Here is a 12,525-nt window from a genome sequence, read left to right on the forward strand (position 1 = left end):
TTAGTATTTCTAAAGATAATTTTATGACATATATTCATTCATACTCTTTACTACTGAAACTTAGAATTATAAAACTCCTCTTTCTCTGTGTTTTAGGAGTACGTCCCTGGATGTGGAGCCTATCTATACATTCAGGGCTCATAAGTAAGTATGTGCTTTTTCTTTGTGTTAAATCAATATCATGGTAAATCAGCATGATTAAAATATTTTCTTTTCTTTAATTTACATATTTGTGTTATTTATCATTTGTATTTAGTAGCTTTTTAAAAAATAAATGTAAAAGAAACTGGCAGATAATATGATGTTAGAGACCGGTTTATCACTACCAGAGATCCTTACTGAAATTAGATTTTATTCGCATGATATTTAGATTATATATATATATATATATATTATCTTAAAATAAAGTTGAGGAAATTAAGTTTAACTATTAGAAATCCTGTTTTTTTTTCTTAAAAGTATCCTAAATAAAAGTATCTGAGACTTTTTAAATTATGATCATATTTTGCGTAGTTTTCCTGTTTCCATTTTAAGTTTAAGGAGTGTACATATTCACTTGATATAGCACAGGTTGGCATACTTTTTACATATAAAGGGACAGATAGTAAACTTTTTTTAGGCTTTTCTGGCTACATATTTTTATGTTGTATGTTCTTGTTTTTACTTTAGTTTTGTGTTACAGCCCTTTAAAGAATGTAAAAACGTGAGGACTGTACAAAAACAGTCCACTGCCTAGGTTTGGTCCACAAGCTATAGTTCACCAACCTCTGGTTTAAGCACAGGAAGAAAAATAAATATTGCTTTGATGGTTTTTTTTTTATTCGTTATACAAGGCAGAAAATGAGAGAGCCATTTGAATGACTAAGTATTCTTATTTTTAACAAGTCCTATTATTGGATTGATTTTTGATAATAGAAATTGATTTTTCTCTTCCAGAGGTCCAGTGCTTTGTGTGGTAATGAGCAGCAATGGTGAACAGTGCTACAGTGGTGGTACTGATGGGCTGATCCAGGGCTGGAACACTACCAACCCCAACATCGATCCCTATGACTCTTATGGTATGTGACTCCCTGGAGATATGAAAGAATAAGATGTTTTCTTTTTACATATTTTACATAGTGTATATGAGGATAAAGTGAGATATTTTTGAAAATAAATTGGTAAAAGAGAACCCTATCTTTATTTTGTTAAAAAGGACTCCTGTATTTGGGAATCAATTGGATATAGTTGATCAATTTTACATATATATGAAATGCTAAAAAGAAGAAAAAAATAATGTATTCTTTTCTGAGAAAACGGTTTCCACCCCTAAAAGTCATGTTGATTGGAAATGCTGGCTTGATTGACAGTTGTTTTCTTCATTTTAGACACCTGTACAGTTTTGACACATTATTACAAATCTATAACCATATTTCATCACTATTCTTGACAAACAGCTTTGAAGGAAAATGAATGTTGGCATCTTCTTCTTGATCAGTTATTAAAGGGCGTAGAGGCTAATGATTTTTTTTTAAACTGCTGCTTCTGCGCCATATTGGAATTTCCCAGGCTAGAGGTCAAATCAGAACTGTAGCTTCCGGCCTGTGCCACAGCCATAGCAACGCGGGATCTGAGCTATGTCTGTGACCTACATCACAGCTCATGGCAGCCTACTGAGTGAGGCCAGGGATTGATTCTTAACCCACTAAGTGAGGCCATGGATCACTTGTTGGTTTCGTTGGGTTTGTTGCCACTGAGCCACCATGGGAACTCTGAGGGTAATGATTTTTAAAGTGTGTACAACCAAAATATTGAAAAGGCCTTAAAAATTAAGAAGTGCCCTTCAGACTTGGAAACAGCACCATGAATCAAAAATCCATATTATAATCTATCACTAGATATTATCATAAATTCCCTTGCAAAAACTATTTAGGAACTGTTTTGGTTTCCTCTTAAAATTCTCCTTAAGTTCTAGGATGATACAAAATATTATGTTTGTCATAAATCCGTATTTTATTTTTGTTAACATTTTAGATTAGTTTTACTATCAAACTTAAAATAAGAAATTGAATAAATAAAAATTTATCCCAATGTTTATTTAATAAGCATTTTGTGAAGGGTAATACCCACCCATCCCTCCCCACTTCTTTTACAGATTTATCTGTTTCATACTTTTCCTTACTTCCTTTATCCCTCAATCAGAGGCTTGGCTGACCTCATTCTGTTCCAAGCTACCTTCGCCTTTTGCTCTTGACCGCATTCTCGTTTCTTTGGAGATTTCACTCTAATATCTTTCTTTTTCTTTGCCTCTGGCTCTCTCCCTCTCTCTTGCTCTCTTGCTCCCATCTGAAATCTTACCTTCTTTGTCCTCTTCCCATCCCCACAGCATATAGGTAAATCCATGTATCTCCCTTTCTTGGCAAGGAGACGGCTTTTCTTTCTTTCTTTCTTTCTTTTTTTTTTTTCTTTTTTGGCCTTGCCCACGGCATACATAAGTTCCTGGGCCAGGGACTGAACCCTCACCATAGCTGTAACCAGAACCATAGCAATGACAATGCTGGATTCTTAACCCACTGAGCCGAAAGGGAATGGTGAGAAACCTTTTCTTAATTCCATTTCCCTCTCTAGTTTTTATATAGTCTCTCTTTCCTTCATTTCATTCATTCCTGTATCTTTTTGGTGATGTCTGGAAACAGAATTACTAGTCACTAATTCCATATCCTGTCTTTGTGTATCATTCCTCTGCCTTCTGTCTTCTGGTTATACTATGAAATTATAATAAGATTGTCAGTAACTACCTAATTGGCTGATCCAACAGGTATTTTATAGTCCTTCTTTTACTAGATGAATTGGGCTGTCTGAAACTGGAGCACTCTATCCGTTTTGAAATTAGTTCGCTACGGGCTTTTTTGCTATTTATTAACTCTTTGACAGTTTCTGTTCCCTATCCTTCATAAACTCCCTTTATTTTTCTCACCTTAAGTGTTGGCATTTATCAAGGCCCGATCCTAATCTGTTCTTTGCATTGTGTATGTACTCTTTGGTAGATTGGATCCACTTTGTAGTTTTATATGCTGTTGACTCATAAATCTCTTCAAACTCCAGACTACCTACAGAACATTTCAAAGTGGCTGTCTCATTGTCCATAAATCCCTACAAGCTCTGTTTCTTCTCCCATATATTCTTCATTAGTGGTGGCACCACCCAAACTAGAAACCTAAGAGTTATCCTTGATTCCTTATACTGTTGTATTCTCTATACCTTGCTGATTACCTAGACGTTCGGGTATCACCCCTGAAATATTTCTGTATTTCTCCAGTTTACTCCTGCTCTGCCCTTTTACCACTGTCCTCACCTGGATCTTCTTTCAGTCTCCCTTTCTTCTGAAACAGTCCCCTTGCCTTCATCATGAGTCTTTGTCTTCTACACTACAATCAAAATTATCTTATTAAATACTTACATCAACCTGCTGCTCCTTCAGTAGTTCCCTGCTGCTTTCAAGATAATTTCCAAGTACCTTAGTATGTCATAGAAATCCCACCATAAACTGGCCACTTTCATCTCATCTGCTCCCTACCTCGAATTTCACAGTCTGGTAATACTGAGTTTCTTATAAATTTCCTCAAATAGCATATTATTTTTCTTTCTGTGATTTTGTACGTGCTGCCCGCTTTGTCAGGAGTCTTTCCTTTTCTTTGACCAACACCTGTATGCTCTAGGCATCATTCTCTCCAAGAAGCTTTCGTTCCTCCCAATCACTCTTCATGGGAGCTGTCATCTGTCACTGTTGTATTTAACATGGACAAAGGTGGTATTGTGTATTAATTATCTACATGGCCCCTGCATCTAGCCTGATACACAGTGTATCTCTAATAAATATTTGATGGTATGACTGAGAGAGGATGTAGGACAGAGAACACCACCAACATTTTAAACTTGACATCTGTGAGCCGTCTTGAAAGTACCACTTCATGGAGTCACTGTGAGGATTAAAAATTAAAGTTGTAGATTGGCTTTTATCATGAAACAGCCATAAGCAATCCCCCTTTGCTGACCCCCCCCCCACTATATGCACATTATTTATGTGTCACCTCTTGCTGTTTGAGAATTTGGGGATTCCTGTGGATCTCAGTTCATGTCCATTGTGAATGTCAGAGGCCTGTTGCTGCCAGGAATGACTGCCATTCACAGCACAAGTGGTCAGAAGGAGTGTAGCAAAGTGTGGAAGGGCTCAGAGGAGGGAAAGGGTTTCTGTCCACTTCCTCAGGGAATAGGAGTTGTGGATTCTCTGAGGGTAGATTAAGTTCAAACGGTTTGTGTTAACATGCTTTTTAAAAAATCTAGACAAATGGAAAGAAAAAAAGGAGGGAGAAGGAAATAACCTACTTTTTAAAAGAAGACAAATGGATACTTCTAAATTTTAAACCCAACATTTGCATGTTTCCAAGCCTGATTCTGCTGCATTTCAGAAGAATGTTTGTATGTTTTACTTTTCTTTGGAATGTAAGTACCTTTATGATTTGTGCTTTTTTCTCCTGCATTCTTGCTCTTGTGTATAGATCCTTCTGTTTTAAGAGGCCCTCTCCTAGGCCACACCGATGCAGTCTGGGGTTTGGCTTACAGCGCAGCACACCAGCGTTTGTTGTCCTGTTCAGCAGATGGCACTCTCCGTTTATGGAATACAACTGAGGTTGCTCCAGCCCTGAGTGTATTTAATGATAATCAAGGTACATACTTTTTCCCATTATTTTACTGAGTCTTTTATAAACGTCTTATTCTAAAAAGAAACAAATAAATGATTTGTAAATTCTTGCTATTTAAATTTAAAGTGAAGGGTTTTTTTTTTAAGCAATGCAAATATATTTGTTTGAATTTCCAACTTAGTATGTATAGGTTTAAAAAGTATATTGTTTGATGAGACAGCTTTTTTAAAAATTTAAAAAATTGAGATGTAATTTATATACAGTAAAAAAATATTTTAAGCATACATTTTAATGAGTTTGACAAATGCATAAAAGTCTTGCTTTTTTCAAAATATTGAATATTTCCTTCACCACCCCAGTGTTTCCTTGTGTTCTTCCCAATCAATCCCTTTTCCTCATTCCCAACTAGAAGTACCCACTGTTGTGACTTCTTTCATTATAAAAGAGTTTTGTCTATTCTAAAACCTCACATAAATGAAATCATACAGTGCAACTATTTTTGTATCTGATGTTTCTTTCACTCTCACTATAACATTGTTGTGCTTCATCCATATTGTAACAATGTTACTTATTTATGGGTTTTTTTTTGTCTTTTTGCCATTTCTTGGGCTACTCTCGCAGCATATGGAGGTTCCCAGGCTAGGGGTCTAATCGGAGCTGTAGCCGCCGGCCTACACCAGAGCCACAGCAACTCGGGATCCAAGCAGCGTTTGCAACCTACACCACAGCCCATGGCAACACCGGATCCTTAACCCACTGAGCAAGGCCAGGGACCGAACCCGCAACCTCATGGTTCCTAATCAGATTTGTTAACCACTGAGCCACAGCGAGAACTCCTGTGTTCTTATTTATTGTTTTTTTATGGCTGCACCCATGGCATATGGTAGTTCCCAGGCTAGGGATTGAATTAGAGATGCAGCTGCTGGCTTTTGTCACAACTACAGCAACGCAGGATCCAACCTGTGTCTGTGACCTATACCACAGCTCATGGAAATCCACTGAGTGAGGCCAGGATTGAACCCACATCTCATGGATACTAGTCAGGTTTGTTACTGCTGAGCCACCACAGGAGCTCCAGTAATATATTTTTATTGTTTAATAATAAGTATTTCTTTAAACCATTGTTTATCATTTACCTCTTGATGGATATTTGGGTTGTTTCCAGTTTTTTACTGTTATGAACAGCTATGAATGTTCATATCTTTTTTTTTTTTTTAATCGCAGGTAGGTAAAGACCTGGAATTAGAATCACTGGGCTTTAGAAGTAGAATTGTATGCATAACTTTATGTGAAATTGCCAAACTTTTCTCAAAAGTGGTTATGCCATGTTATACCACTGACAGCAATGTATGAGAATTCTAGTTGTTCTAAGTTCTTAATTATAAACATTTTAGTGTTTAGAGTGTATTTAATTTTAGCCATTTTGGTAGGTTTGTAGCAGTATTTCATTGTGATTTTAATTTGTATTTCTTTGGTGGCTTATTATTTTGACACCTTTTTGTGTGTTCATTGGCCATTTAATGTATTTTTTTTTGGGAATATATATACTTTTGCACTGTTAGCTTGCTTTACTTAGATTTTGAATCAGATGGAAAAATCAGATCATATTCTCATCTATATATAATTTTTTATGTTTATAAATAAATTCCAGTTTTCACCGAGTTTTACCTTATTCTAGATGATAAATAGAAATACTTTCTTTATTCTTGAGCTACCATAACGTGTCTAGCTTTTGATGAGTTGCCTGTATGATATTTGCATGACTCTACCAGTAAAAATTTAAAATCTACCTTTTATAGTCTACATTTTTAATGATTTTGAATTCCTAGTAAGAGATGGGCTTTTAAAAATGAAGAATTCTGGTGATGCCACTCTAAACTTTAGGTTGATTTGAGGTGGAAACAGAAAAACTTATGTCCATACATGCTTTCCATTTATTTTTGAATAAAGTCATGGATTCAATGAATACAATAGCTAGGTGACTGTTAGAAGATGTGATAAACAAGTAAGGATAATAAAATAGACTAGGACTAAAAGTAACAAAAGAAACAATGTCTATTGAGTGGCTGTGAGCTCATTCTTATTCTAATATCAAGCCTTATTTATTTTTTAAGGGAATCATACTACAGCTTAGCTATATTTTAAGCACATTGTCAAGTAGATACTCTAACTGCCTTTCTCTTTGAATACTCTGACTCTTAGAATTGGGAATCCCTGCCTCGGTGGATCTAGTGAGCAGTGACCCGAGCCATATGGTAGCATCATTCAGCAAAGGATACACAAGCATCTTTAACATGGAAACACAACAACGTATTCTTACCTTAGAATCCAACCTGGATTCGAGTACGTATACCAATTTTAACTAGTCTGTGTTTGGATCAATTTTTTAAACTTGATCAAAATTATAACTACTAGAGTCAACTGTGAAAAATGCTTATCAGTATAAAATGTTCTGCCTTAAAATCATATAGTACAGTTCCTTAGAAGTAAATGTGATTCACAGTTGATTTTAAGACTTTAGGTTAAATTAATTCACACTTATGTTTAATTTTATACCAGATATTTAGTTTTCAATTCTATTTGAAGAAAATAATATTCTGAATACAGGCATATCTTGGAGTTATTGTGGGTTTGGTTTTAGACCACTGCAGTAGGAATTCGCTTGTGGCACAGCGGGTTAAGGGTCTGGCATTGTCACTGCAGTGGCTTGGGTTGCTGCTGTTATGGGGGTTCGATCCCCAACTCAGGAACTTCTACATGCTGCAGGAGCAGCCAGAAAACAAACAGTTCGCCACAATAAAGTGAATATTGTGATGAAGTGAGTAACACAAAGTTTTGGTTTCCCAGTGCATATAAAAGTTTTGTTTACATTATGCTATAGACTATTAAGGATGTAGCAGCATTATGTCTAAAAAAATGTATATACACTTTAATTTAAAAATACTGCATTGCCGGGAGTTCCCGTTCTGGCACAATGGAAACACATCTCACTAGTATCCTTGAGGATGCAAGTTCGATCCCTGACCTTGCTCAGTTGGTTGGGAATCTAGCATTGCAGTGAACTGTGGTGTAAGTTGCAGACGTGGCTTGGATCCCTCATTGCTATAGCTGTGGCATAGGCTGGCAGCTGTAGCTCTGATTCGACCCCCAGCCTGGGAACTTCCATATGCAGTGTGTGCAGACATAAAAAAAAAAAAAAAAAAAACAAAACAGGAGTTCCCATTGTGGCTCAGTGGTTAATGAATCCAACTAGGAACCATAAGGTTGCGGGTTTGGTTCCTGGCCTTGCTCAGTGGGTTAAGGATCCAGCGTTGCCATGAGCTGTGGTGTAGGTCGCAGATGCAGCTCGGATCCCGCATTACTGTGCCTCTGGTGTAGTCCGGTGGTTATAGCTCCAATTCGACCCCTAGCTTGGGAACCTCCATATGCTGCGGGAGCAGCCCAAGAAATGGCAAAAAAAAAAAAAAAAAAAAGACAACAACAACAGAAAAACACTTTACTGCTAAAAAATACTAACTATTATCCAAGCCTTCTGCAAGTTGTAATCTTTTCTGGCTGAGGGTCTTGACTTGATGCTGATGGCTGCTGACTGATCAGAGTAGTAGTTGCTGAAGGTTGGGGTGACAGTGTCAATTTCTTAAGACAAGTAAAGTTTGCCACATCAATTGACTTTTCCTTTCACAAACAACTTCTCTGTGGTATGCATTGAAGTTTGATAGCATTTTACCCACAGTAGATCGTGTTTCAAACTGTGAGTCGTTCTTCTCAAACCCTGACACTGCTTGATCAACAAGACTTATGTAATTATGTAATAATCTTTTATTATTGTCACTTCAATCTTCACAGCATCCTCACCAGGAGTAGGTTCCATCTCAAAGAACCACTTTCTTTGCTCATCCATAAGAAGCAATTCCTTATCTGTTCAAGTTTTATCATGGGATTACAGCAAGTCAGTCACATCTTCAGGCTCTCTCCTTCTTCTTTTTCTAAAGCAAGCTCTACTTCTAATTCCAGTTCTCTTGGTATTTCACCGTAATGCAGTTATTCCTTCACTGAAATCTTGAACACCTCAAGATCATCATGAGGGCTAGAACTAGCGTATTCCAAACTCTTGTTCATGTTGGCATTTTGACCTCTTCCCGTGAACCACAAATATTCTTTTTTTTTTTCTTTTTACCATTTCTTGGGCCGCTCCTGCGGCATATGGAGGCTCCCAGGCTAGGGGTCTAATCGGAGCTGTAGCCACCAGCCTACGCCACAGCCACAGCAACGTGGGAACCAAGCCATGTCTGCAACTCACACCATACTCATGGCAACACCGGATCCTTAACCCACTGAGCAAGGCCAGGGATCGAACCTGCAACCTCATGGTTCCTCGTCAGATTCGTTAACCACTGAGCCACGACAGGAACTCCATCCACAAATGTTCTTAATGGCATCTAGAAGGGTGAATCCTTTCCAGAAGGTTTTCAGTTGACTTTGCTCAGATCCATTGGAAGAGTCACTATCTATGGCAGCTGCAGCTGTAGCCTTATGAAATGCTTTTCTTAAATAATAAAACTTGAAAGTCGAAATTACTCCTTGATCCATGGGCTGCTGAATGGAGGTTGTGTTAGCAGGCATGAAAACATGAATCTCATACATCCCCATCAGAGCTCTTGGGTTACAAGGTACATTGTCAACAAACAGTAATATTTTGAAAGGAATCTTTTTTTCTGAGCAGTACTTCTCAAGAGTGGGCATAGTATGTGGTAAACTATGTTATAAACAGATATGCTGTCATCCAGGCTTTGTTGTTCCTTTTACAGAGTATAGACAAAGTAGATTTAGCCTAATTCTTAAGGGCCCTAGGATTTTCAGAATGCTAAATGAACATTGGCTTAAGCTTAAAGTCACCAGCTGCATTAGACCTAACAAGATAATCAGCCTGTCCTCTGAGACTTTGAAGCCAAGCATTGACTTTCCTCTAGTTATGAAAGTCCTAGATGGCACCTTTTTCCAATAGAAGGCTGTTTCATAAACATTGAAAATCTGTTGTTCAATGTAGCCACCTCTATCCGTTATCTTAGCTAGATTTCTAGATAACTTGGTACAGCTTCTATATAAACACTAGCTGCTTCTCCTTGCACTTTGATGTTATGGAGAGGGCTTCTTTTCTTAAATCTCATGAACCAGTCTCTGCTAGCTTCACACTTTTCTTCTGCAGCTTTCTCATCTCTCCCAGCCTTCGTAGAATTGAAGAGAGTTAGGGCTTTGCCCTGGATTAGGTTTTGGCTTAAGGGAATGTCGTGGCCGGTTTGATCTTCAATCAAGACCACTAAAATGTTCTCCAAACTGTTTCACTTTCTTATCATTTGTGCATTCACTGGAGTAGCATTCAGAGATCTTCTCCTTTTCATTCACAACTTGGCTAACTGTTCAGAACAAGTGGCCTAGTTTTCAGCCTTTCCTTTTGACATGCCTTCCGCACTAAGCTTAATCATTTCTGGCTTTTGATTTAAAGTCAGAGATGTACAACTCTTCCTTTCATTTGAACACTTGTCCATTGTAAGTTTATTGCTTGGCCTAATTTCAGTATTGTGTGTCTCAGAAACTAAGGCAGCCCAAGGAAAGGGAGAAAGCTGGGGGAACAGATGGTTGGTAGAGTAGTTAGAACACACAGCATTTATCAAGTTAACCATCTTATATGGGTGCACTTCATGGGACTCCCAAAAAATTACATTAGTAACATTGTAGAAGAGGGATCACAGATCACCATAACAAATATAATAATAATGGAAAAGTTTGAAATGTTGCAAGAATTACCAAAATGTGACATAAACATGAAGTGAACAGATTCTGTTGGAAAAGTGGCGCCAGTAGACTTGCTAAAATGCAGAGTTGCCACAAACCTTCAATCTGTTTACAAAAAGAAAAAAAAAAATCCGCTGCAGCAACGCCAGATCCAAGGCACATCTGCACGCTGCACCACAGCTCATGGTAATGCAGGATTACCAACCCACTGAGCAAGGCCAGTGATCAAACCCCTATCCTTGTGAATACTAGCCAGGTTCGTAACTTGCTGAGCCACAATGGGAACTCCCGTACACATCTGATCATTTCAAATAATGAGGTTTTAGTATTAAGTTTTCTTTCCTACCCTTACTTCTTATTACTTCACTCAACAGTCTGTACACTTGAATTATTTTATGCTCTTATCAGTATATCAAAAACTTAGTGAATTCATAATTCTATGATAAATGATGAATATCTATTACACATGCATTGGAAACATGTAAAAAGAAATTATGTGCATGTCTAATCAAAAAAAAAATCCAATGTCTGTGAAGCACAATAAAACTAGATATGCCTCTACAAAGTAAATCTATTTTTCATTTCTTGTAACTTTATCTTATTTTTTAATTTATAGTTGTACAATATATAAGTTACAAGTGTGTGCAGTGTAATGATTCACAATTTTTAAAGGTTATACTTCATTTATAGTTACTATAAAATATTGGCTATATTCTCCATGTTGTACAATATATCCTTATAGCTTGTTTTATACCTAATAGTTTGTACCTTTTACTCCTCCACCTCTCTTTTGACCCTCCTCCTTCATAATTTTATTTTAAAAATCAACTTTGTAGCTCAGCAGTTAACGAACCCTACTAGGATACATGAGGATGTGGGTTCAATCCCTGGCCTTGGTTAGTGGGTTAAGGATTCGGCTATAAGCTGTGGTGCAGGTCGCAGACTCGGCTTGGATCTGGCGTTGCTGTGGCTGTGGTGTAGGTTGGCAGTTGTAGCTCTGATTCGACCCTTAGCCTAGGAACTTCCATATGCCTTGGGTGTGGCCTTAAAAAGCAAAAAAAAAAAAAAAAAAAAAAAAAAAAAAAAAAATCAGCTTAAGTTTATGTTTGACATAGCTCAGTACTGATTAGAAAATAGATCAAGTTGTGCCTCTCAGAATCCCACATCTGAAGGTTCTTATTGGGTGTAAGAAGTCAGAAAATAAGTAATTTCTCAGATTATAAAGAAGATATAGAATCTTTTTGGGGGGAGGGCTTTTTTTTTGGTAACTGTTATTCTCTATCTTTAGGCTTAAAACAAACAATAACAGTTTAGACTACAATTGATAAAGAAAACTACATACACATAAACTATTTTAAGCTGAAAACTAGCTTTAAAAATAATTGCTGTGGTGTGTGTGCACATGTGTCTGAATGTGTGTGGTTCTTTCTCCTCTCCCTTTTCTCTTTTTCTCTCAAAAAATTCCTTTATTCCTTTTTGGCTTTCTTCACTTTCTCTTCTTAATCTGTTTGTCTTTTGTTTTCTTCTGGTGTCCTGTGAGAGTTATTTGGGGAGGTAGGTTTGAATGGAGCTTTGAACTATTTGGATCTAAAAGAGAGAGACAAAAAAGTCAAAATTGAGATTATGAAATAGGAAAATGAAATTTTTTTTTGTTCCAAAAAGTACATGTATAGACTCTTAGTACATTTAAAATCATACTGAAATATATGACCTAAAGGTACAGTAGTAAAATGAAAAACCAATGTGAAGTTAAGAAGGATGTGAACATTTTTGAAATTAGCTTCAGAGATTAAGGCCACATCTTTGAGTGTCCTTAGCATAAATGTTGATTTTTTTTAATGACTGCTACAAATTAATAAGATCTCAAGTCTAGTGGGTGAGATAGAAAAATGGAACTAGGCAATTCCATTTTTCCTCCCGAGCTGTATGACTGTAAAGTCATATGACTTTTTGCCTCATTCTAGAAGCATTTTCTGAAGAAGACTGCCATTGGAATAAATGCCAGTTCTTTTTTGTTATATGTCCTGACATTTCTTAAATTACCAGTTTG

General features: G+C 36.9%; 1 protein-coding gene across 2 annotated transcripts in view; it reads left to right on the top strand.

Annotated features, from left to right (window-relative positions):
* STRN (striatin) overlaps positions 1–12,525 on the top strand; it is a 114,925-nt gene that overhangs the window by 83,504 nt on the left and 18,896 nt on the right. For both annotated transcript variants that reach the window (XM_013996218.2, XM_003125240.6), the window contains 4 exons: positions 97–144; positions 937–1,058; positions 4,539–4,706; positions 6,885–7,025. In XM_013996218.2, the coding sequence (XP_013851672.1) occupies positions 97–144; positions 937–1,058; positions 4,539–4,706; positions 6,885–7,025 (479 nt within the window). The remainder of the gene's footprint in view (positions 1–96; positions 145–936; positions 1,059–4,538; positions 4,707–6,884; positions 7,026–12,525) is intronic.

This window comes from Sus scrofa, chromosome 3 (assembly GCF_000003025.6).
Source record: "Sus scrofa isolate TJ Tabasco breed Duroc chromosome 3, Sscrofa11.1, whole genome shotgun sequence".
Classification (NCBI taxonomy): Eukaryota; Metazoa; Chordata; class Mammalia; order Artiodactyla; family Suidae; genus Sus; species Sus scrofa.